This window comes from Gracilinanus agilis, chromosome 3, assembly GCF_016433145.1.
Source record: "Gracilinanus agilis isolate LMUSP501 chromosome 3, AgileGrace, whole genome shotgun sequence".
NCBI classification, from domain to species: Eukaryota; Metazoa; Chordata; class Mammalia; order Didelphimorphia; family Didelphidae; genus Gracilinanus; species Gracilinanus agilis.
In genome coordinates this window covers 391,492,103-391,518,389 of record NC_058132.1, presented here as the reverse complement: position 1 = coordinate 391,518,389, position 26,287 = coordinate 391,492,103, and the positions used below count along the sequence as shown (strand labels likewise).

Here is a 26,287-nt window from a genome sequence, read left to right as displayed (position 1 = left end):
TTAAAACACTATATTATTACATTTTATTTTAAAATCACTTCCTTTCTCTCCCTTTCTCCTCCCTATCAGTAAGCCATTCTTGGTTGACTTACGAAAAATAAAGAAAGAGCCAAAAAACCCCAGCAAACTGGAGCCTGACAGTATTAACATTATACTATACTCACAGTGCCCTTGCTTTGGAGGGCATTGTTGTTTTCTGAATTCAAGTAAGGTGCTGAGTTTTAGGATCAGCAAAATAATTCTGTCCCATCTATCTAGAATAGAAGGCACTCTTTTGGAACAGAATAAAGACCACATATATTATATTGATTCACTTCTTCTAAGAAACATTTATTAAGTGCCTGCTATGTGATAGGCACTAGAACAAATGTGAAGTACAGTTAAAACATGGTCTTTCTTATAGCAGAATATTTCAAAATTTATTCTGTTGGGGGAAGAGAGTACAATATGACATAGAGTGTCCCAAAGTCTTGGCACTGTTTTAAGTTTTAGTAGCTTCAACAGCTGTTAGTTTTAGAAGTTTAAAACTACCACAAACTTTTTGAGATGTACTGAATTACATTTGTATGTTAATAAGGGATGGAAAAACGTGTTTTCTGAAGTGCATGGAGGAAAAATTTTAACTGACAAGGAAGAAGAGGAGGCACCATTTGAGTTAGATTTTAAATGATGGGTAAATAAATGTTGCACAAGAAAAGAAGGGAAGGCAGAGCATTTTCTGCATAAGGGAGAAACTGACCATAGGGACAGAATTGAAACCTAAATAATATTGGACTTGGGGACAGAAAAATCTGGTTTTCAATGTCGTTTCTGATGCTAATTGTCTGACTATCAAAACTCATTTAACTTCACCATGTCACAATTTCTTCATTTTAAAACAGATACAAAAAATAAGTCCTGTACTTATATCACCGGATCTTTGTGAGGCTTAAATGAAATAATGTATTAAAAGTGCTAAACATATTTTATAACATGCAAGATGATTGTCATTTTTATTTTTAATGATCTTAATCTCATGGTTTTCAATGGAGTTCAGGTAGGAACGATCGGATTCAAACTGTTATCCTGATATTTTTTGATATTTACAATTCTTCATTCTATTACTCAGAAGGAAATAAAACTGCTTTCAGAAATGGGATAAAATAATTGGACTATATCCTTATATTTTGGGTTCTTTTAAAGTGTCATTGGGACAACTCCACTATAAGACAGAAAAACAAAATAACCACTCCCCAACCCCCTCATCACACATATTGTCATACATCTTGGATTTCTAAAGAACAAATGTTATTTTTGTTTCAAATCTAGGGATTCTTAATGTCTTTTGAGGAATGGAATCTCTTTGGTTCTCTAATGAAGCCTATGCATCCATTCGTAGGGTAATGTTTTAAAGGCATGAAATAAAATACATAGGATTACAAAGAAAACTAATCATATTGAAAACTAGTCATTAAAAAAAATTCACAGGCCAAGGTTAAGGACTTTTGCTTAGATCTAAGTTATATTCCTTGGGGGTAGGGAGGAGGAAGTAAAAATTTACCTAGAATATAAGCATCAATCAGTTATCTGACTGATAGTTTTATCTCTACCAACAAAAATGGGAATATTAAGAAATAAGAATGTTAGAATGATTACAATCAGTTCAGACATTAATAGGGCTGATCATTAGCTATTTTAAATTTCACCTCCACTGAGTAGAGCCCAATCAAGGCCAAATGAGCTCTTTTCTCTCCATCAATTTCTATCTCTATGAGAAATTCCCATTCTACCACTTCCTCTACCACAGTTGCACCTGCAAATGTTACAATAATTAATCCTTCAAAGCTTGGAATAGATAGAAATAGGTAGGAATAGGTAGATGACAGCCCAGAACAGTCAAAAGCAGGATTTGGAATTAAGAGGTTTGTTGTTTTTGTTCAATTGTTCAAATCCTAGCTGCGCAACTTATTACCTGTGTAATCTTGGAAAAATTACCTCTCTGGTCTTCGATTTCCTCATTGACAAAATGAGTAAGTTGGACTAGATAACTTCTGTGAGTTAATGTCTAGATCTAATTCTTTTTTCCCAAAACTTCTCAAGGACTCAATTTCCTGACTTGTGAATTAAAGAAGTGAAACTAGATCGCTTTTAGGTTTCCTTTCATCAGTGAAATCATGATCCTAGGAAAAAGAATTTTCAAATAAAGTATACGTATAATAGTAGCCACAAGTAGATTAGATGCAAAAGAAATATTTATTCAACGTTCTTCAATAATAGTGTTTGCAGTAATAAAGGTGATGGCTTGCTTATATCATTTCTTCTCTACTGATGATAGCTTGTTCACATTGCAAGTAGGAACATGCCAGTGCATGTTTAATATTGCATTTAAAATTAAAATCAGTTACAGGATTATATGTGAATATGGTAGAAACTGGACAGTTTATCTTAACACAAAACACCATACTGGCATGGTTTCATCTTTAAAATTTAAAATAAAATTTTTGATGAGATTATAAAATGGTTATAGATTTTGCCTCCAAATAATCAAAATTTTAGATGTTTCCAATTTATTTGAAAAACAATTAGTTTTCCTTTGGAAGTCGGTGCCATGCTGTAGAAAATTATTTACTGGTATCATAGAATATGGATCAAAATTTCACCTCTGAAACTTCTTTATTTCTGTAATTCGTGCAACTCTCTTTATTTTCTTGGACCTCAGTATTGTTCCATATAATATGAGGTGGTGGCCTAGATTGACTTTGAGGTCTCTTCTAGCTCTGGATCAATGTTCCTTATGATGTTATTTATTAAACTTGAAGGGTATATTTATTATCACGATAAATATTCTCCTTTATATTTTATCTAATGTAAATTTCCCTTATACATCTTAAATATCAAAAAATGGCATTATAAAAATAGCAGTTGCTTGAGAACAATGAAATAGGACTTTCAACATTTTTATTATTACTTCTTGTCATCAAACCAGATCCAAACATATGCACATTATGTATATTATTATGTATAATATGTATTTTATTACAATTCATGGTCATAATATTTTGATGGATTTATCAATGTATGTTAATTTCTTTTTTTGAGTAACTGAAATATATTTTATAGTTTTAATCAAAAGATAATATGTCTGCCCTAGAAAGGAGGCAAAAAGAATTAGATTTCTAGACTCTTGAGATTTGTTTTAGGGGCATAATTGAAGTAGCAAAATAATAGATAGTTTAGGCAATAGAAAGGAAATGGAAACCACTCCAATATCCTTGTCCCCAGCACTCCCCAAAAACAAGTAGCTATGATCCATGGAATTATAATTCCATTAATCATTTGTTATGTTATTTATGTGGCAGGACAAGATATTTTTGAAATCATTTTAATAAATTACAGAAAGTCACTTAATGACATTTGTTAGCTAATAATGAATTGTAATCCTAGTGAGGGCAAAAATATAGGATTATTGTCATATTCGTCACAGCCCTATACATCTCTGGCTTGCAATAAATATTTGAATGAATAAATATTTTTATAGTAGGATGCCTATGTATTCAGTGTCTCCCCTAAACTCCAAATGCCAGAATTTTATGATGATATGAGGCATCTTATTTAAGGAACAGTAAAGGAATCAACAAATTGGGAAAAAATCTTTATAACAAAAAACTCTGACAAAGATCTAATTACTCAAATATAAGGAGCTAAATCAATTGTACAAAGAAATCAAGCCATTCCCCAATTGATAAATGGGTAAGGAACATGAATAGGCAATTTTCAGATGAAGAAATCAAAACTATCAATAAACACATGAGAAAGTGTTCTAAATCTCTTATAATTAGAGAAATGCAAATCAAAACAACTCTGAGGTATCACCTCACACCTAACAGATTGGCTAAAATGATAGCAGGGTAGAGTAGTGAATGTTGGAGGGGATGTAGCAAAATTGGGACACTAATGCACTGCTGGTGGAGTTGTGAATTGATCCAACCATTCTGGATGGCAATTTGGAATTATGTCCAAAGAGTGCTAAAAGAATGATCCCTTTGATCCAGCTATACCACTGCTGGGTTTATAGCCCAAAGAGATCATAAGGAAAAAGACTTGTACAAAAATATTTATAGTCACGCTCTTTGTGGTAGCAAAAAACTGGAAAACGAGTGTATGCCCTTCAATTGGGGAATGGCTAAACAAATTGTGGTATCTGCTGGTGATGTAATACTATTGTGCTCAAAGGAATAATAAACTGGAGGGATTCCATGTGAACTGGAAAGACCTTCAAGAATTGATGCAGAGTGAAAGGAGCAGAACCAGGAGAACGTTGTATACAGAGACCAATACACTGTGGTAAAATTGAATGTAATGGACTTCTGTACTAGGAGCAATGCAATGATCCAGGACAATTCTGAGAGATTTATGAAAAAGAACGCTATCCACACCTAGAGGAAAAACTATGGCAATAAAAACACAGAAGAAAAACAACTGCTTGAACACATGGGTTGTTGCAGATATGATTTGGGATGTAGACTCTAAACAACCACCCCAGAGCAACTATGAACAATATGGAAATGAGTTTTGATTGATGATACATGTAAAAATCAGTGGAAATGGGCATCGACTACAGGGTGGGGGTATTAGAAAGGTGGGGGGAGGGGATGGAGGGAAGAGTAAGAACATGAATCATGTAACTATGGAAAAATCTCTTATTATAAAATTTTTAAAAATTCTATAGACTCTCATGACTAATAGGAAGTAGGTAAGTGACTCAGTGGATAAAGCATTGAGCCTGAAGTCAAGGAGACTTGAGTTCAAATATAGCCCCAGATACATCTTAGCTGTATGACCATGAGCAAGTCACTTAACTTCTAATTGTCTGACAAAAGGATCCATTGGAGAAGGAAATGGCAAACCACTCCAATATCCTTGTCCCTACCCACATCCCTTCAAAAAAAATTAGCTATGACTCATGGGATCATGAAGAGTAAGACATGACCGAATGACTAAATAGCAACTCATGTCGAATATGTTAAATTTTGTTTAAATGAAAGAAGATGAGAGGAAGGCTGTCTTCGCTGCCTTTGAATCTGACATCTTATCCTCTCTTCTCTTCCTTGTGATCAGAGTATCTGACTGGATATCCACATTGAATTTTTAAAAATCTTTGATATTAGCTAAGCCAAGATAGATTTATGATTGAAAATTCATTGCTGCAGCATGCCAGAGTTCTTTTGGCCTGCTGCCAGTGCTGATGCTTTAACACTTCTGGGATTAATGATAAATTTCTCATACAACGTTCTTTTTACATCCTGATTCACTAGAATGAGTGCAGTAGGTAAATTTTAATGCCAGATAACAAAAGAAAGACTTGAAAGAATTTCCACATTACTTATATCATTACAAATTGTTATTGACTTGGGATGCTGGGCTCTTTTTTTTTCTCCCTGGATATGTTACCACAAAGCATACCACCAGATCAGCTTTATGTAAAGGCATTTTGAATTTGTTTCTACTGTCTGAGGAGGGATATGACCCCTGACACCAACAGATGGGCTTTCATGTATCGGAATACCAATATACTGTATTTTAATGTGAGTTTGGCAGTGTTATGAAGTATTAATTCAGTAGAATCTAGTGGAATTTCTTTTTCTTTTATTTCCAAGTGGAGGCAGATGAAATGCCTCTCTCTGTGCATTTAGCCCCTGTTTTCTTCAAGCATAGTTCAATTGACATCTTTTACGCAGGCTTTTGCTCTCTATCAGTTGAAATTACTTTGTATTTCTTTGTAAATACTTTACATTTATTTACAGGCATTCATATGGCATCTCCCAAATACTCCATTTTGGTTTTATCTTTGTACCTCCAGTGCCTTGTATGATTAATACTTAAATGTTTGTTTAATTACATTGAAATTCATTTAACTTTATGTTTGTTTTTCACAAATACATCTTTGATAACACACAAGCAACTCTTCCTTCTCTTACTGAAGTCCAAGACATTAAAGTATCATGTCTAATTCCTTAATGACTATTGTGCCATTTAATTGGTGCTCTACTTTTTAACGTGCCATAGGAAAGAAAGTCTATCCAGCACTCTGTTTTTCTCTCTTACTTAATGAATACCATTCCCTCTGATAGCATAGTTTCACCATTTGACTTTTTAAAAAAATAGGATGGAATAAAGTTTACAGGAATTAAGAACAAAATTTAAAAGGCTTTATCTCATTGGTATGCCGATTTTGTAGGAAATTTTTAGAGCTCATTATAATTTTCTAATTAGTCTCTGGAGGGCATTCACAGACAATTGAGGGCTCATTAGTCTGTCTTCTTCTTGTAACATTGATTTGTTCATTCCTTTTGCATACTCCATTATGGAAACAAAAATGTGATGTATATAAATGTATTTTGCAGATGTCGCAACAGCCTATCCAGATAAGAAGTCTATCTTAATGTATGTCACATCACTCTTCCAAGTTCTTCCCCAACAAGTAAGCATGGAAGCTATTCAGGAAGTGGAAATGTTGCCAAGGCCATCCAAAGGTCTTCAAGGAGAACATTTTCAAATGCACCATGAAATGCACTATTCTCAGCAGGTGAGTTCTGGCAGACCACTGCACTGGCTTTTAAGTTGATTGCTATATGGCATCTGAAGGATACATTTAAAGTTAACATCATTCATCTTTTTTATTTCACCACATTAATATTCAATATGTGTAAACAGTATAACCTAAGTATCCATTTTTGAAGTATATTTTCAAAGTACATTATTAAAATATTTCTGATTGGTGTTTTTATATTGTAATATCAGAAAGATCAAAGAGAAAACTTTCTCATAATTGTGTTAGATACACATCAAGAAACAGGGCAGAGTGTTTTATCCATGGATTTATTTGGGCATAAGCAAATCTCACATTCTGTTAAGATCACCAAGGGCAGAAAATATATTCTATTTAGTAATGGGCTTATCTTTTATAATTTGTTGGTCAGCAGAATCAGTCATGTCTGACTCTTGATGACCTCATTTGGGGTTTTCATGGTAAAGGTGCTGCAGTGTTTTGCCATTTCCTTTTCTAGCTCATTTTACAGATGAGGAAATTGAGGCCATCAGGGCAAAATGACTTGCCCAAGATCACATAGCTAATAGATGTTTGACGGCTGATTTGAACTCAAGTCTTCCTACCTCAAGGCCTGGTACTCTTTTTCTCTGTGCCAACTTGCTGCCCCCTAACTTCTATAATTTATAATTAAATTGTATCTTCTATAATGGCAGTTTTAATAATAAAAACTTAATTTTAAAGGGTGAGCAGTATCATATGAGAGTGGATAGAAATATAGCTTCTATGTCAAAAAGATATCAGTTCAAGTGCCAGCTCTCTCCAGCTTGTTGTGGGATCCTGCTGAAGTCAGTTATCCACTAGACTAGAGTGTCCCTAAAACTCTGTAAGAAAATAAAAATGTTTCCTGATTGATATCTAGGTGGAGACAATATCCTCCCCAAGAGATTCTTATACTCATCAAATTGTAGTCCTGGATTAAAATAAAATTGATAAGTTCAAAGGATACTTTAAAAGTTAAAGATCATATTTAAAATGATGTTTGAAAATAAACATTTGTCATATTTGAAAAAAATATTACATAAAATACTTTAGTATTTTATTCTCAGAGTAGCCTGATGGTATAAAGAATAGAATTCAGAACCTAGAATCAGGAAAATTCAACTTCCTGAGTTCATGTCTGGTCTCAGACACTAGTTATGTGACCCCGAGCAAGTCACTTAACCCTCTTTGCCTCAGTTTCCTCATCTGTTAAATGAGGTGTAGAAGGAAGTCACAAACCACTCTAATATCTTTGCCAAGGAAATCTCAGATGGGATCATGGAAGAGCAGGACATGACTGAACAACAATTTTATTCTATTGATTGTGACTGATAGCTTTTATATGTATTTTTCAGTTTATCTCCATTTAGCACTTATATTTCACAATCTTTAATGTTTTACCTTAGATTATCCATTAGTTGGTGTTCAATTTCCCTAGGCAAAATGTCTCTCTCTAGAATTATTATTTTTCTTTTTATATTTGTTAATGTAAAAACAGTGATATTTTAAAGGTAGCCCATAAAAATCTTCACTTCAAACATTAAAAAATCTTTATTTTTTTCACTGTACTAAATAATATTTGCTAAAGCACACACACATATTCTGCCTCACATATACTACTTCATTTGGTGATTCTAATATCTCAAAGGAGTTGAGTAACTTGTTCATGGACACACATGGCCACACCATTCTTCATTTCATTGCACAGCACTCTATCTTCAGAAATACTGAAATATTCCTGAATTTTTCTCATGAAAGTTTCTGGCCTTCCTTAAGTCATTGATTTGATGAATTCAGATTTTGGTTACTTAAGATAAAGAGAAAATTATTTAAAATTTTTCTTATATTGCACAGTGTGATTTCTCCCACTCCCTTTTCCTCTTTGGTTTTTGGAGTTGGACCCGAAGAGTAAAATATAGCCACAAACACACATGTACACACATAATATATCATGTGAACATTGGTAAATATCATCATAGGCTTAGTTTTAAATTTTTCTATATGGCTGAATGTTTTTTTGGAATGTGATAATTCAGAACTTTTTTCATTTTCTCCTCCTTGTACTTGGGTTGGGGATAGCAGTCTTACTGAGACAAGTCTTCACACATGTATATGTATATATTTCCTCCTCCTGCCCTCTCCCACACCCCTTCTTAGATCACAGTCAGTTTAGCACAGGGCCATGTGCGAACCTCTTCATCTCTTCAACCTCGATTCAAAAGTTATGCCTACACCCAAGCTGCTTATGTCACATCCTCTGACCCAGGAAAGAGGGCATTTTCTTCACAGGTCTGTCAGCTTTTTCTTTTTTCTTTTTTTCTTCCTCAAAACCCATTGTTACCATTTGGTCTAAAAATCCTAACATCTGTGTGCTTGATGTGAAAATTCTTGCTATGGCATTTTGCCACCACTTATTTATTTATTTATTTATTTTTATTTGCATGATTTGTTTCTATACTTACCTTATAATCAAATTCCACTGAAAAATCATAACACTTTTTTTCTTGGGGTTAGGGGGGATTTGCATTTATGACATTCCTATTCCTATAATGTAATTTTTCCTCATGCCTTGTTTTTGCAAAACCTATTAGTGACATCAAGTGGAGTATGTGCCCCCCTCCTCCCTCTCTCTCTCTCTCTCTCTGTCTCTGTCTCTCTCTCTCTGTCCCTCTGTTTCTCTCTCTGTCTCTCTGACTCTCTCTCTTCTCTTACTTTCCATCTCCCTCTCAATATATTAATATGTATACAAATATATACACATATGTACAGATATGTGTGTAGACACAAACACTTAGTTGCCACAGTACATAAGTTGATTCTTTGAGAACAAGATTTACTTATTAAACTTCGGATTTTGAATTCAATACCCACAGTTGGTGAGACCCATTAATCTATGGCAGCTGTTCTTAATTTAATTATCAGACATTTAAAGTTTTATTAAACACCTATGATGAGTAGAATTTAGATGGCCATCTAAAAGAATATTATAACTTGTAAGAAGTAAGTTGGATAAATAAATGCTGTACTTGCCAATTCAAGAGAGAGAACCATTGTACCATCTCTGCTTGAAGGGATATTCCCTAAGGATGATGAGATATTTGTAGATGGCATTGTCTTAATGGTATCAAGCACCTGAATACTGAAAAACCTCCTAAAAGATGTCTATAACCAAATGAAAAAAGCATGACCTAGCTATCGGGGAAAGAGTGAAATGGAGAGGAAAGGGGTCAAGGAAGGAGAAGGTAAAACAAGGAGACAGAGAGTATTTTTTGATATTCAAGTAGGACATCTTTGTGCTATCTTATCAGTAGATCTATATACATGTATGTGTATCTAGATATATATATATATAGTTTGCAGATATACATAAACATAAATATGTATGCATTTGTTTATAAACACATATGGTGATGCAAAATTCTTAGTGAAGTTTTAATTTTAAGCTTTAATAACTTATATGCTATTTTATTATTATTTATTTTTAAAACCCTTACCTTCTGTCTTGGAATCAATACTGTGTATTGGTTCCAAGGCAGAAGAATGGTAAAGGCTAGGTAATGGGGGTTAAATGACTTGCCCAGGGTCATACAACTAAGGAGTATCTGAGGTCAGATTTGGACCCAGGACATTCCATCTCTAGTACTGGCTTTCAATCCACTGAGCCACCTAACTACCCTTTTAACAAGCTATTTTAACCTTTAATATGTGTGATTATATGTGTTACTTATTTTTTGCACATGTAGAAGTTGTGAAAAATGAATTGGACCCAGTAATAAAGAGGAAGAAAGCAGAGTAGATAGCTTTTGGGAAAAAAAATTAAGCTTCTTTAATTGTTGAGAGCCGTTGGATGTAGAAATGCCATTGGAGAAATAGGATCAAATTTAGGGCCTGTTATCTGGATTCCCTACATGACCAATCCAGGCTGAAGCAGTCTTTGTGTTTGGTCCTGGTCACCTGAGCCCCAAAAAGCTCTGGTACCAGCAGGTAGGTTAATCCAAAAACAACTTGATCCCTCCAAGAGGCTATTAGGAGTCATTTAGAGAAACAGAGTCTGTAACAAATATTTTATCTGGATCCCATTACAAAATCATCGGCAAGTAAAACTGTGTGTATGGGGGCAGCTGGGTAGCTCAGTGGAGTGAGAGTCAGGCCTAGAGACAGGAGGTCCTAGGTTCAAACCCGGCCTCAGCCACTTCCCAGCTGTGTGACCCTGGGCAAGTCACTTGACCCCCATTGCCCACCCTTACCAATCTTCCACCTATGAGACAATACACCAAAGTACAAGGGTTTTTAAAAAAACAAAACAAAAAACTGTGTGTATGATTTTTCTGCACTGCATGTCAGGACAGACAGAATGGGCCATCTAAGATAAAAATCTGAGGCTCCTCTTTTAACTCAGTCTTTGATCCCCACCTTTTTTACAATTCTTATTGGAGAGCTTTGAAGTGGCAGACCAGCATCTACTGAGTTAATGATTCCTTTCCTTGATAATTGAGAAGCCTGAATCCTAACAAATGTTACTTAGATAAGATTGCTTATTCAGATTAGAACTGGCTACTTTAGGATTTGACTGGTGAGCATCTCCATGGGGTATTTCCTCTCCCAGAATTATCCCCTACTAAATTGGTGGTTGGAATTTGACCATTTGTCTTTGCATCTGTATTCTTTAGACTTCAATGGATTATGCGTGACTTATTGCCCCTTACCAACTGTGACTTCTTTTCACTTGAAAAAATATATAATAAACTTCCATGCCCGCAGAATTCGGAACAACATGGGCTAACCACTAGTCTAGTTGTTCTCCTTTTCTTTCTCCTACCTTAACTATCCTATGCCACCACGCCGCTCAGGACCCCAAAAAATCATATAGAGGCATGGCTCCTTATATTTAATGATCCCAAATTTTACCTAGAAACAAAAGGCTACCTTTTTAGTACCAGTTTTCTTTTTTCTTAAATTTTATTTTTTAGAAAAAAATTTTTTCCCATGGTTACATGATTCATGTTCTTATTCTCTCCCTCCCCACAATTCTCCCCCTTCCCCATAGCCGATGCACATTTCCATTGGTTTCTTCATGTGTCATCGATCAAGACCTATTTCTGTATTATTAGTAGTTGTTAGTACCACTTTTCTACAGGCTGTTGTATGGCTACAAGTCTCTGAATATGGCAATCTCAAAACAGTTACTAGTTGGAAGTGGAGAGACTCCCAATGAATTATACCAAAAGAACCTGAAGAAAGTGTCATCAGAGAAATGCATAATTGAAAAAGATGTGTCTATCTTATGAGAGCATGAGAAACCCAATAGATATTCCAGCTCCTTTAATATCTTTATAATGTCTAGGGAAAGTGGAGAAAGCCCAAGTGATTTGAGTGGATCCCTTAGTGAGAATTTATCAGGTCATATGCACAAGGGTTACCTAGGATGGGCAGCCTCAAATTATTTGCTATTTGCATGATTGGAGGTCCTAGCCACATCAAAGAAATCATACATCCCTTTCAGTATGTCATGTTCTGCTTTTGGTGTCTGAGAACAGTTTCAAATCCACCACCATGCACCAGAGATTTGCTGATGACCACTGAAATAAAAGTGAAAAATAAATCAGTATCTTTCCATCATAATGACTATTGCTGTGAACCAGAGATGACCTAGAGCAGTGATTCCCAAAGTGGGCACTACCGCCCCCTGGTGGGTGTTGTAGTGATCAAAGGAGGTGGTGATGGCCACAGGTGTATTTATATTTCCTATCAGTTGCTATTAAAATAAAAAAATAATTTCCAGGGGGCTAAGTAATATTTTTTCTAGAAAGGGGGTGGTAGGCCAAAAAAGTTTGGAAACCACTGTAAAAAAAGTTTTTTATAGGCAGTTATTACAATGTTGTGTTCATTTGAGAGAATATTATACATTGTGATTGGGAAAAAATCCATTCAATTGCAAGATTTTTTTTAATGTGATCTCATTTAATTTGGAAAATAAAACCTGTCCTCATAATCATTAGGAAGTTTCCTTTCAAAAGATAGCTAACTGGTGAAGAAAAAGGGGTTCTAGACCTGTAGTTAGAAAGACCTGAGTTTGAACCTATCTCTAAGATAGTTTCTGACTTTGTGACTAGACAAATCACTTAATCTCTGTTTGCTTCAGTTTTTCCATTGGTAAAATGGGAATTATAGTAGCAACAAAATCCCAGGGTTATATTTACAAAATGATTTGTGAATTTTAAAATGCTATATTAATTCTTGCTATTATTATCATTATGAAAATGATTCCAAAACCAAGTTTTTTTTTAATACCATTTAGTTGTGTTTTCCGAGAGAAAAGCCCAAATTCTTTCAAGGAAGATGTCCTGCAGAGCACTTAAAAATGTAGGAGCACAATCTCCACAAAGACAAGAATTACAATATTGTATAGGCTAGAATATGGGTAACATAATGTGATATGATTTCCTAGAATGGCTTTTATAAAAGAAAGCTTTATTTATGTGGCTCTGTAGAGCAATTTGAAACATTCTCCTTGAGAAAAGTCATTTCTATCAAATCTATGTTAGAAACAGTGCCTTGAAAAATAACCTTGTGATACTACTGACAAAAAGAGAATCAAGTTTTGGAGAACCCTTTGTTTATGCTTTCAAGCCACTGTCCATCTGTTGAGTTAAGTAGAGTTGGTTGCTAGTTAAACAGTGATGCGAATAGGGCTTAACCTAATTAATTTCTTCTGGGGATGGAATCTTTTTTATAGATATAGATTATGGACTTCTTAAAAATATATCTCCTGACTTTTAGAAGACCAACATCTGAGAGTTTGGGTAAGACAACAGTAGTATTTTCACATGAGGAAAGCAATCTCTTATCATCTCCAGTGGAGATTGTTGGACTTGGAGCCAGAAAGATCTGCTTTCAAATCCTCTTTCTAATTCTTATTTAGTTCTATTACCTTGGTGAACTCACTTAATCTAACAGATTCTCAGTTCTGTATAAAGATGGCAATAATAATAGTAGTAATAATAATAATGCCTTAGTGTTTCTCTCCCAATGTTTTATGATGTCATAAAATAGATCGTGTATGTGAAGTATTTTGCTTACATTTAAATATTATACAAATATAAGTTACCAGAATCATCTTCCTTGTCTTCGCCATCATATTCAAAATAATCTTTTCTAGTTGACTCAGTGAAATAGTCATGAATTTAAAGATCTTCCACTGAGAAAGGAAAACTATTTTAAAATAATCTAGTATTTTATTTGCCTTGGTTCTAATATTGACCAAGGCAAACACAGAACATTTTGGCCTCATTATCATTTTAAGTTACCTTTGCCAGAAGGCTTCAGCCTGTTCTTTTTCAAGAAGAGCATTTTTACCTCATTACCACATCATTAAGGCAGTGTTCAGGTATGAATATTTTAATGAGAAAAATGAAAATTCCCCAGATCCCTCTGGTCCTTTATCTTTATCATAATAAAAATGCATTAACAGCCAGCTTATCATGCACTTTATCAAACACAGAACATAGGAAGGAAAAGAATCCTATTCTCTATCTTTTAAATTAAAAAAAAAGAACTTGATTACAAAGGGTAAATGTTTTTAGATAAAGTGTTCCGGAAGCCCTTTATTAAAGGTTCATCGGCAGGAGTACATTGGTAAATGTTTAACAAACAGCTTTTCAGAAGAAAAATATGGCATTTTAAAGTATAATATATTATTAATATTTTTTTTTATTTTTTCACTTTTCTTGACTAGATAATTAACAAAATAATGTTGTCTTGAGCTATTTTGAGGTGAAAAATGCATATACTGAAATAAAAAATCACTTGTCTTTGAGAGCTAGCTCCTATGTACCCTTACAATTTACTTTTATTTTTTTGTTTGTTAAGTTTCATTTCTTAACTATTAAATCAGAGAATCATTGAACTCTAATACTTAAGGCTTGGGTAACTTTTACGAACTCTCAATTGTTAAAGAATTCCAGACAAAAACTAGGTTGCCTAATGGTAGGTTGGTATTTTTTTTAGTAGTCTACAGAGGGAGCTAATATTTCCAGAGAAGAAGAGAGAACAGGAGTCATACTATTTACTAACCATTTCCCACCAGCGTCAACACAAAACTATCCCAAAGATCCCTATTTTGACAGTAGAAGAGGGAGATATGGGGTCAGAGTTAGACTTAGCAAAGAAAAAAATAATATGGAAAGGTATTCCAAAAATGTGTGACTGTACAGTTTTTCTTTTATTTTGTTCTGATATATTTTTTAAACCCTTAATTTCTGTGTATTGGCCCCTTGGTGGAAGAGTGGTAAGGATGGGCAATGGGGGTCAAGTGACTTGCCCAGGGTCACACAGCTGTGAAGTATCTGAGGTCAAATTTGAACCCAGGACCTCCCGTCTCTAGGCCTGACTCTCAATCCACTGAGCTACCCAGCTGCCCCCTATTCTTGTATTTTGATGTTCATTTCTTTTTAAGTGCAACCCCATAACCAAGACTCTAAAAGAGAAGACATTTTGGTAGTTATAGAAGGGTCTTAAAAACTTTTCCAGTAATTTATTTACAAATAATCTCTCTCAGGAAGTAAAGGGGAAGGAAGGAGACTAAAATAAACCAATAAAATTGCGAAGGGATTACTCTAGTAGAGCTATATATAAATTAAGGCTACCTGAACTACCTACCTTTCATAACAAAGTACTTCTCTGTTGGTTGTGCCTATTTGTTTAGAGGTAGAGAGAGAAGCAAAAATTCCTAAAACCACCTATATAAAAGTCTCAAAATTCCGGTCATTTCATCATTTTCCACCAGCTCTTCTTGGTTTTGACTCCACCTTCATCAGGCTCATTTGCTGGATAACCTCTGGCACAGCATCCCCTTCTTTCAGCTTCCTTTTATGAATTGTCTTCCCCTATTAGATTGCAAACTCCTCAAGGGCACAAACCGTCATTTTTTTCTTATTGATAGCCTCCTGGCTTAGCATAATATCTGGCACAAAGAAGGCACTTAATAAATGTTTATATTACATCATAAGAAAGTGATTTTTAAGAATTAAAACACCACATACATGTGAGCTATCGTTATTGTCAGTATTATTCAAATAGTATGTTCTGATTAGATTTATTTATTAATAGTAATGGCTCAGATTTATATAATGTTTGTAATGTTTTCAAAATTATTCTTGTTTTCTCTGTTAAAAGATATATAGAGAGAAGATTAAATTAAACATGTTTAGAATGAAAGCCATTCTGATAAAGCAATTTTTAGAGGGAAGTATTCAAGCTAACTACAAACATATAAAAATACTTGAAATCATTAATAATTAGAGAAATGCACATTTAAAAACTCTGAGGTACCCACCTCATACCCATCAGATTGGTTAAATTGACAGAAAGGAAAAATGTTAAATGCTAGAGGGGCTGTGGGAAAATAGGTATTTTATGGCCTGATGGTGGATCTATGAACTCGTCCAACCATTCTGGAGAACAATTTGTGACTATATATTAGAAGCTTTTTGACTCAGAAATATTGTGACTAGATCTACATACCTGAAAGAGATAAAAGAAAGGGGAAAAGGTTATCTATTTTAAAAAGTATTTAGAGCTGCATTTTTGGAGGAAGGAAAGAATTAGAAACAAGGAGAATGCCTATCAGTTGGGGAATGAATGAACAACTTATGATATATGAATATGATGGAATGCTATTAATGCTGCAGGAAATAATGAAATGAATAGTTTCAGAAAAACCTGGGAAGTCTTAATATGTATTGATGCAAAGTGAAGTGAGCAGAAGCAAGAAAACAATTCATGTAATAAAAATAATATTGGAAAGGCAATCAGCTCTGAAAGAGTTGGGAATTTTGACAACATAATAACCATCCAAAATTCCAAAGGATTCAGGATGAAACATACTATCCACCTTGAGATAGAAAAGTGATAAACTCTAAGTGTCAACCTAGATATAATTTCTTTTTTACTCTTTTCTTTCTTCTTTGTATTATTTTTGGACCTGAGTAACTTGAGAATTTGTTTTGCATGAAAATATTTATTTATGATAGGCTTTGTTATTCTTGCTTTCTCAATAAGTCAAGAAGAGAAAGGGTGGGGAGGATGAATTTGTAACTGAAAGCAAAATATAATTCAAATAAAAAAACACAGTAGATTTATAACAACATTTTGGAATTGCCCAAGAAGTCTCATTTTCATTCTATAAATGAAGAGTGGTCAAAGTGACTAGTTCAAGGTCATAGAATTTGCAAGTTCAGCTCAGCAAGGTTAACCAGTAGTTTCTCGGAGGACTTTAGCAAAGATATCTGGGTAATGAACAAGACTTTTGGCTCACTGCAGATTCCTATTTGGCTTTTTACTGTAAAAAGGCTTATTCTGTGTTCAATGCATTTGTGAAAAACAGACATATTAGTTTCAGTAGTAAGAAAAATAAATTTCCACAAACTGATATTAGAATGAAATTCAGACTAATCCGTTTCTATTCTGTTTCCATCATAACCTTTCAAAGATTATATTGCTTATTTGTAATCATTATTAAAGGGTAGCTTGATGGATAAAATGCTGGGCCGTTAGTCTCATCATCCTGAATTCAAATATGGTCTCAGACACCTACTAGTTTTACGGTTTACCTTGTTTGTCTCAGTTCCTCATATGTAAAATGAGTTAAAGAAGGAAATAATAAACTACTCTTGGTATCTTTGCCAAAAAATGCAAATTGGGCTCATGAAAAGTCAAGACAAAAATGAACAATAATCATGATCATGATCAATTTGCCTTCTTTCCCTCCAATTATTTATACTGTGATTTAAATTCCCACAGTATTTTCTCCTCCATCTTGGATATTATTCATCATTTTGTTTATGTCTATATCTATAATTACCTATAAATATACTATTTATGGATAGATAAATGTCGTACATATATGTTTATGTGTATTCACACACACACATATATGAATATATATTTTGCTCCACACTTATAGAGCCAATCTGATACCTCCTGGTTATGGAAACTACTTCTCCTGATGCATATGAGCAACTATTTGTCCAGATACATTATTGTCTTAAAACATTTACTTTTGGTCCTGGGATTTTAAGGGACTTATCAAGGGCCACATAGCCAGTTTGTGTCAGAGGTAGGAATTGAACACCAATATCCCAGACTTCAAAGACAGGAATGGCTTTTCTGTAAACACAAGTAGCAAGCACCTTAACATGGATTAAGGTGGGGAGAGAGGAAGAACCTACACTCCTGGATCACATGAAGCTTTCATGCAAAAAATGAAATTTTTCATTTACCTTTTTATATAAGTTTATTTTGCCACTGGGATTAAGCGCGTGTGAAAGTATGTTGTTATGGGTTGTTAAATTAACTCAGTTTTATATATAATTAATTTCGCTAGAACTGTTGAAGCTACTGCTTTAATCATACCATCTCATATTCCTTCTGCAGAACTATATTCATATCCCACCCTATTTTACAGACAGAGAAATTATGACTCATAGGGTTGAAGTGTTTCATTCAAGCTAGAAAGTGTTAGTGCTCTCCAAAAGAAAACTTCTGATTTAAAACTACATCAGAAATTTATTCTAATGAGCATTCTTACAATTTAAGGTTGGCAAAGCACTTTACATGTATTATCTCATTTGATCCTCACAATAGAGAGGTTCTTCTGTCATCATTCTCTTTTTCCTGTCAGCTAGGAGATTTTATAGTCACAATTTTGGGGATGAGGAAACAAAGACTGAAAGACTAAGTGAATTTTTTTTTTCTAAGTGCCTGAAGGAAAATTTGAACTCATCTTCCTGACTCCAAGTCCTTCACACTATTGACTATGCCAACCAATTGTCTGTAATACTGTACTTTCTTTTTATAGAAAGAATTGCTTGAATCTAAACATGTCTAAGGATAGTTGAGGGATCCCTATTGTTTTCCAAAAGCCCCTCTAGCTTCTTGTATGTTTGTTGCTTTTATAACTATTAAGCACTTGAAAACGCAGAACTCCACCAATGAAACATGTTATTGCACTCTTTAGATTCTTTGTGGCAATTTGGTGACACAACTTCTGTAGGTCATAGCCGGAACGCCAACCATTACAATACCCTCTAGAACCAGAATTTATGAGTCACTGATAGTAAGGATTAGTTAAGTTGGAAAACCGATGTAAATAATGAGAATCAAGTGATAGAATCATTCTTTTCATCATGCCCAAATGGGCTCAACCCTCCCCTACCACTATTACCATCTCCTTATAATAGAATCCCCCAATCCTTATTAACATCATCCCCCCACTGCTGAAATTTTGAAATAAGACATAATACCCAGAGTCCTGAACTAAAATCTTTTTTTTAAATTTTATTTAATTAATTGATTTAGAATATTTTTTCCATGGTTACATGATTCATGCTGAACTAAAATCTTAGAAAGCAATGACATCTGCCTCATGTAATTCTCCAGAATATCTCTTAATAAGTTTTGTTGCCAGAGTTTATTGAAAAACCTCCTAGGGTCTTGTTGCAGGCTGCAGACTTGTAAAGCCTGTTATCACTTCTTTCAGAAGATTGAGACTATTGGGTCTAAAAGATGCTATAGATTTTTTATCTTCCCCATTTTGACTGCATTTTATAACTTAATTTCTATCTCTATACCATATCGAACAGTTCCAAGTTTAAAAGCTGGGACTTTTAAAAGTTGATGACACTTCTTTGTAATTTAATAAATAACCTTCAGGGTATTTATTATATAGTTCAAGGAATTTTTCTAAATAATTGATTGTTTCTGGATTCCAAGTATCATGGCTAGGATATAAGAAGGATTTTATTTTGGTTGTAGCCATTGTGCAATTTGAACTTTCACTTCCCACAGTCTCTTTAAAAGCTTTCTATTTCCTACCTGGGTAAAATTAAAGAGAAAAACCATGGTTTTTCTCTAGTTTTATTTTGTATAATTAATAAGATTAATAGTTGAAAATATGGCAAAATCTATCTATATCCCTCAAGCACCTATTCTATCTTTCTGTGTTTATTAAATTTGTTGTTATTCAGCCATTCAGTGGGGTTTTCTTGGCGAGGATACTGGAATGAGTTGCTGTTTCCTGCTTCAGTGAATTAAGGCAAATAGAGATTAAGCGACTTGTCTAGGGTTACTGTGAATATCTGATGCCAGATTTGTACTTAGGTCTTCCTGATTCCAGGTATAGCACTCTATCCAATAAGCTTTTTATTTTTGTAAGAAATTTTTTATAAGAAAATTTTATAAATAAAATCATTGTATAAGAAACTACTTTTGAAGAAAAAAATAAGTGAATCGAAAGTGACCAGTTAGACTATTTAATTCAGGTGCTAATCCCCTCCATATCTATTCTTTTTTTTTTGTAGAAAGATTTCTCCCCCCCCCCTTATTCTTATCCAGAATCTAGATTAAGAAGATTACAATTTTAAATATTTATTTCTATTATTTTAATTATTCATCTCTTAATGATGCCTAGGATAGAATATTGGTATAATATACACCCATATGTATAAATAAGGACATTTCCACACAATAGATTTATTTTATAATGGACATTTTGGAAATTGTTGATTAGTTTTCTCTGAGATCTCCAGTTAATTTAAAATAAAAATCACATTTGTCTTTCATTTTGACATATTCCAGAGAATTCTGCATTTTTTTCTGAAAGCTTAACATTATAAAAAATACAACTTTAATTAGAGATCTTTATATGCTTGGTCAGACTGTTAAATTGAAAGGCACTCATCTACTTTCTAAATTATTCATTTGCCTCTTTGACAAACTACATTTTTCTTTATAAAACCTAAAAGAAGACATTTAAAAATAATTTTTGAATGGTTGGGTGATTAGAAATAGCATATTCCTATAGGGCTTTTCACCTCTACTCATTATATTAATTTGAGGTTAAGTTAATCTTTGAAAAACTACTTCATCTAACTGGAATAAGATGGTAATCTCTCTATTCTCCCTTCCTCTTCTCTTCCCCCAAGCCACTATGATTATCCCCTATTGCTTCTTCCTAACTGTATTCTCAGCAAGTACACTCAGATTTATCATATACTTTGTGGTAAACGCTATTTATAATAAGAAAGTAAATGTTAATACAACAAAAAATTAAACAAATTTTTGAAAATAGTCTTTCCCTTTGGGAAGTGGAATATGGAGAAAGGTATAATTTTAAGTTTCTGTATGGGAATTCAAAAGGAGAAACAACATTTTTCCAGTCACTGCTATATCCATCACAAACTCCTTTCAGGTATTGCTAATTCTTCAAGAATTGATGAGTTTCTCATTCTAAGTGTTCTCCTCATTACAGCAAAGGACAATCTCTTCATTCTTTAGCCAAAGTTTTCCATGAGTTGTTGAGCTTGAGAAATTCCTCTGTTAATAGCCAGTTCTCCTTGAATTGGTCTCCTTTGACTTGTCCCCAGGAAACAGACATACAGTCCATCATGGAATCTATACTCAAAGTTTTTCCTGCTTTGATAGGACACTGGAAACCTTGTGCCTTCTGGGCTTACCCTTCAAGGGACCAAGATCATCTCCACATCATGATGGTGTATTAAAGGAGGACTTTACTAGATGTGTCTTTGAATATGGACAGTCTAATAATTCAGACACACACATGGATAAACACAATTAGAGAGCTAACTGAACATTGTGGAAATATACTTAATGAGTACATATGAGACTAAAATAATTCACAACTCCTATGTGGAAACCTTAAATTTATACAAACTCATATTTATGATCTTCAGTGGAGGGGGAAAATGGCTCCATGGATATGAACATGTATATAAAAATCAGATTATATTATACCTAATCAGAAGTCAGGTATTGCTATTACAGATCATGAAACCATAAACTTTTTTTTTTATGAAACTATAAACTCTTAGAAGGTTGCAAGAGTTTTGTGGTGGCCTTTAGACCAGTCTTCAGCCTGTCACCTCAGACTAGAAAACCCACATATAGGTAGTCCAGATAATTATCTAGAACAAGTGTCCATCAACTTTTATGTCCAGTGGGCTACTTTTGCATTCTGGTATACTTCTAAGGATAATCTTTTTAAGTGCATAAAATATAAATAGGATTACCAAGGAAATAAATTATATTGAAATAAAGTTATCAAAATGTTAGAAAAAATATTATTTATCTACCTTAATTTAAGAACCCTTGCTCTAGAGAAAGTGACAGCCTACTTGCTCATTTTATTTATCTCAATATTTTTTATTTAGTCAAAGGTCATATTCAATAGTAGTTACCATCTGTCTTGCTAACCTTAGCTTTGTACTTCTGATCTTTGATTTTCCAAAGTCTGTGCTCATTCTCAAAATTCTTTCTAAATATTACAGTTTCCCCACATAATATCTATCTAGTCTGTTTAATATCAAGGTGTCTTTCCAGACAAAAACTAAATGCCATTAGAATCCCCCTGTGTGAATCTGCAAGCTTTATGCCCAAGAAAATCATTTTGTTTAAAAAAATGCATCTCTATTCTTGACCTTTAATTCTGCCCTGCACCATTCTTAAGGCTGGCCTTCCAATCAGTTGGAAAGTGAGCAGACATCAGTTGTTCCCAATTGACCCACTTGAATTCTGAGGAGGCAGGCTTCTAAGCAGTTATGGGAAAATTTACAATAATCCAAACAGGAGATGATTCAGTCCTGAATGAGTGTGTTGGCAGAGAGAATTGAAATGAAGGGATACAGAGCTAGGGAAAAATCTACAAGATTTCTACTGATGGCATATTGTGGTGAAACAGGGAGTAGTAACGGATAATTCAATTATCTTTGTATTTATCTCAGTATTTTGCATGTAATAGGCACTTAAACAGTGAAATGATTCTGAGTTTGAAGTGATGGCAATTATCCAGTTGAGAATGTTCAGCAGGTGGAAATGTAGTATTGGAGCTTAGGAGAAAAATGAAAGCTACATACTCTAAGAATACACACTATAAGTGAGACTAGCTAAATCTAGCAAAGGAATTAATTCCCAGGAACAAATGAAGAATGAAGGGAAATAAACTGCAGGAAGAACAATAGCTCACAATTTAGAAAGCCTTCTTCACAACAACCAATAAGGTGGGAAGTGTAAAATAGGTAGTGCCTGTGTATTTCTCTCTGCCTCTGTTTTTCTCTGTTCCTCTGTCTCTGTCTCTGTCTCTGTTTCTCTCTCTGTCACTCTTTCTCTTGCTTCATTTTGCTTTCTCTCTCTCTTTCTGTCTCTCTTGCTTTCTGTCTCTCTTTCTCTTGCTTTCTTTTGCTTTCTCTCTCTCTCTTACTTTTACTCTCTCTGTCTCTCTATTTATACATATATATATTTTACATATATACATTTATACATACACACACACACACACACACACACACACACACACACACACACACAGCCCTGACTTCACCAAAATGGGAAACATCTGATGCAATTGGCACCAACTACTCTGAAATTTATGCCTCAAGAGAGTTTGGGTTATTGTTTTAACTTACTAACAGTAAGTTAGTCAGAACTACAGTATATATACATATATATATAAACAACAGTATATATCAAATACTGTATTTGAACCCAGATCTTCATAATTCCAAGACTGTTTTCATAATCAGCATACCATATTGTATAATAGTAATATCCTAAACTAAAAGAATATAAAAGTTATACAATAATAATGAGTATTATCTATTTTATTGATGAGGAAACCAAATTTCAGAGTAGTTATGAAGTAAATATAGTTATGGACCCCCATGAACTTTTTTCTTTTTAATATTTTGATAACTTTATTTAATATAATTGTATTCATATATATTTTTTACTTTTTGTATTAAGAAATTCTTTTGAGCAGAGATTCATAAGCTTTATGAGATTGCCAGAAAGGTTCATGACAAACAAAAAAGTTAAGAATATCTGAAATAAGTTCCAAAATTTGTAAGAAAAAAAGCAACATAAAATTTGTAGTTAGAAAGGATTGTTAATAATAATACGAAATACAGAAATTAGATTATGATGGCACAATGGATAGCACACTGGGTTTGGAGTCAAGAAGACTTATCTTCCTGAGTTCAAACCAGGTCTCAGATGGTTACCAGCTCTGTAACCCTGGGCAACTCACTTAATCCTGTTTGCTTCAGTTTCTTCATCTGTAAAATGACCTGGAGAGGGAAATAGCAAACACTATAGTATCTTTGCCAAGAAAATCCTAAGTGGGGTAATGAAGTGTTGGACATGACTTCAATGACCAAACAACAATTAAGAATAAGACCTGAAAATAGATGAATATAGGCTATGTCCCTTGTTTTTTCTTTTGAAAATAAAGTTTTTTAAAGCTATTTTTCTGTACCTATTATTGTTGGCCATTCTTTAGGGCTTGTTATTCGGTGGTATAACACAGCTCTTTTGTTTAAACCTTCACCATTCTTAGAATCAATACTGTGTTGCTACCAAAGTAGGAGAGTGATCAAAACTAAGCAATGGAGGGGATAAGTGACTTGTCCAGAATCTCATAGCTAGGAAGTATCTAAGGCCAGATTTTAATCTAGGACCTCCTGTCTGTAGGATGGGCTCTCAATACGCTGAGCCACCTAGATGCCCCCCTAATTTTAATTATGGAGTTCTTAAAATATCCAAATTCTGTATTTGTATGAAATTTTTGGAGGTATTGACAGCTACATAAAGAATATTCAGCTTTATCCTTGCTAATGAGCCCACATGAAAACTTTTACTTGTAAAAGCTAAGCTGGAGCAAAGAAGTAATTGCTCTTCTCAGTTAATTAAAACATATGAATTATGTAGAGATTTTCTCACCTTTTTTATAACAGAAAATTTTAATAGTGCATAAAAGTAGATTAAATCATTTATATGGATAAAGATCCCTTGCCTTAGTGAAATTTCCAAAGGAGAGATCATTTCGTGAATGTAATTTTGACTTCCAGTGAAAAAAGGTTAGTTCTTTTTACAAAACCCACATTCAAAGTCCCCATTATAACTCTATCCAATTTCTCACTGTACATTCTCAATGTCAGTAGTATTGTAGGGATGTAATAACAAAAGAGTAGAATAGTATAAAAATCTTTGGAAAAAATTTATCATTTTTAGTTCTTTGTGGAAAATAGAATAAAAGACATGAATTCTATGGAAAATTCCAAGCACTTTGTTCTCTAATAGTAGCATTTTGAATACATATTGATAAATTAAACATCTTTCAGTGCCAATGAATTATGTCAAAGGAAATTTTTTAAATTACTGAATTAGGAGACAAATGCTTTCTCTCAATATTTTTTTTTAATTTTTTTTTTTATTTTAAACCCTTAACTTCTGTGTATTGACTTACAGGTGGAAGAGTGGTAAGGGTCAATGGGGGTCAAGTGACTTGCCCAGGGTCACACAGCTGGGAAGTGTCTGAGGCCAGATTTGAACCTAGGACCTCCTGTCTCTAGGCCTGGCTCTCAATCCACTGAGCTACCCAGCTGCCCCCTTCTCTCAATATTTTAAATCAACCAAAGAGAGTTAATTTTTTTAAACATACGAATACCTGACACATGTAGCCTTTTAACACTAGCAAAATGTTGTAGCCTTATCATAGTCCTGTGAGGTATATATTTTTGTTGTTTTTTTAATCATTTACAGTTTCATTCAGTCCTTCATGACTCCATTTGGGGTTTTCTTAGCAAAGATTCTTGAGTTATTTGCCATTTCCTTCTCTAGCTCATTATTACAGATGAGTAAACTGAGACAAAGAGGGTTAAGTGACTTGCCCAGTGTCACAAAGCTAGTTAAGTGTCTATGACCATATTTGAATGCAGGGAGATGCCTTTCTGACTTCAAGCCCAGCACTCCATCTTCTGCTCTACCTAGCCGCCCAAGGTACGTACTACCTCATTTTATAGATGGAGACGCCAAGGCTCAAAGAGTTTTAATCACTTGCCCCTGATCATATTACTAGTAAGCATTATAGTAGAATTTAAGCCTAGTTCTTTCTTTCATGATGTCCAAAACTCTATTTCTTACACCATAAGAGTGTAATATATAACACTATAGGAGATTTTCAAATATTTCACAAGAAATATTTTATATACCTTTTCAAAAAGTTATAACAATAATTGAAAGTAAATTCTTTATTTGAAAACCAGGAACATTTTGTTTGTTAAATTACATTAAACTGTAAGGCAAAATTAATAAATGGTAGTCATTTATTCATTATTTTATTCAACAAAGTTTTATTGATCCTACCCTGTGCTGAGTTGCTATAGGGGACCCAGAGATAAATAAAACAATCATCCTGACCTCCGTTAACCTGAACCCAATCAGAAGCAAAACCAGCTGATACAGTAAAGAAAACTACAGCTTCCTCTAGAACAGAGAGTATGTAACTAAATTCATGTTTCAGACAGTCAGAGAACTAAACAAAGGGACTCATGGATAAGTACTCTTTCAAACAAATCCCTGAATTCCTTGGACTTAAAGAGGGGATAGAATAAAGGATCTCTTTCACAAGGAACATTCTTTTGAAAGATGACGAAAACCACTGTGATACTTTTACTGGGTATTTACACGTCTTCAAAGAAGTGATGAAGGAAGCTAAATGTGGAATAAATTAACAATGATAATTACAATGAACTGAAAGGAAGTACTCTACCTCTTCTTTCTGTGTCTGCCTGTCTTCTTCCTTCCTTCCTTTCTTCCTTCCTTCCTTCCTTCCTTTCTTTCTTTCTTTCTTTCTTTCTTTCTTTCTTT

General features: G+C 33.9%; 1 protein-coding gene across 2 annotated transcripts in view; it reads left to right on the top strand.

The window, feature by feature from the left end:
* Nucleotides 1-26,287, top strand: part of DMD (dystrophin) — a 1,921,557-nt gene that overhangs the window by 129,048 nt on the left and 1,766,222 nt on the right. For both annotated transcript variants that reach the window (XM_044670154.1, XM_044670155.1), the window contains exons 6-7: nucleotides 6,384-6,565; nucleotides 8,726-8,857. In XM_044670154.1, coding sequence (XP_044526089.1) covers nucleotides 6,384-6,565; nucleotides 8,726-8,857 — 314 coding nt within the window. The remainder of the gene's footprint in view (nucleotides 1-6,383; nucleotides 6,566-8,725; nucleotides 8,858-26,287) is intronic.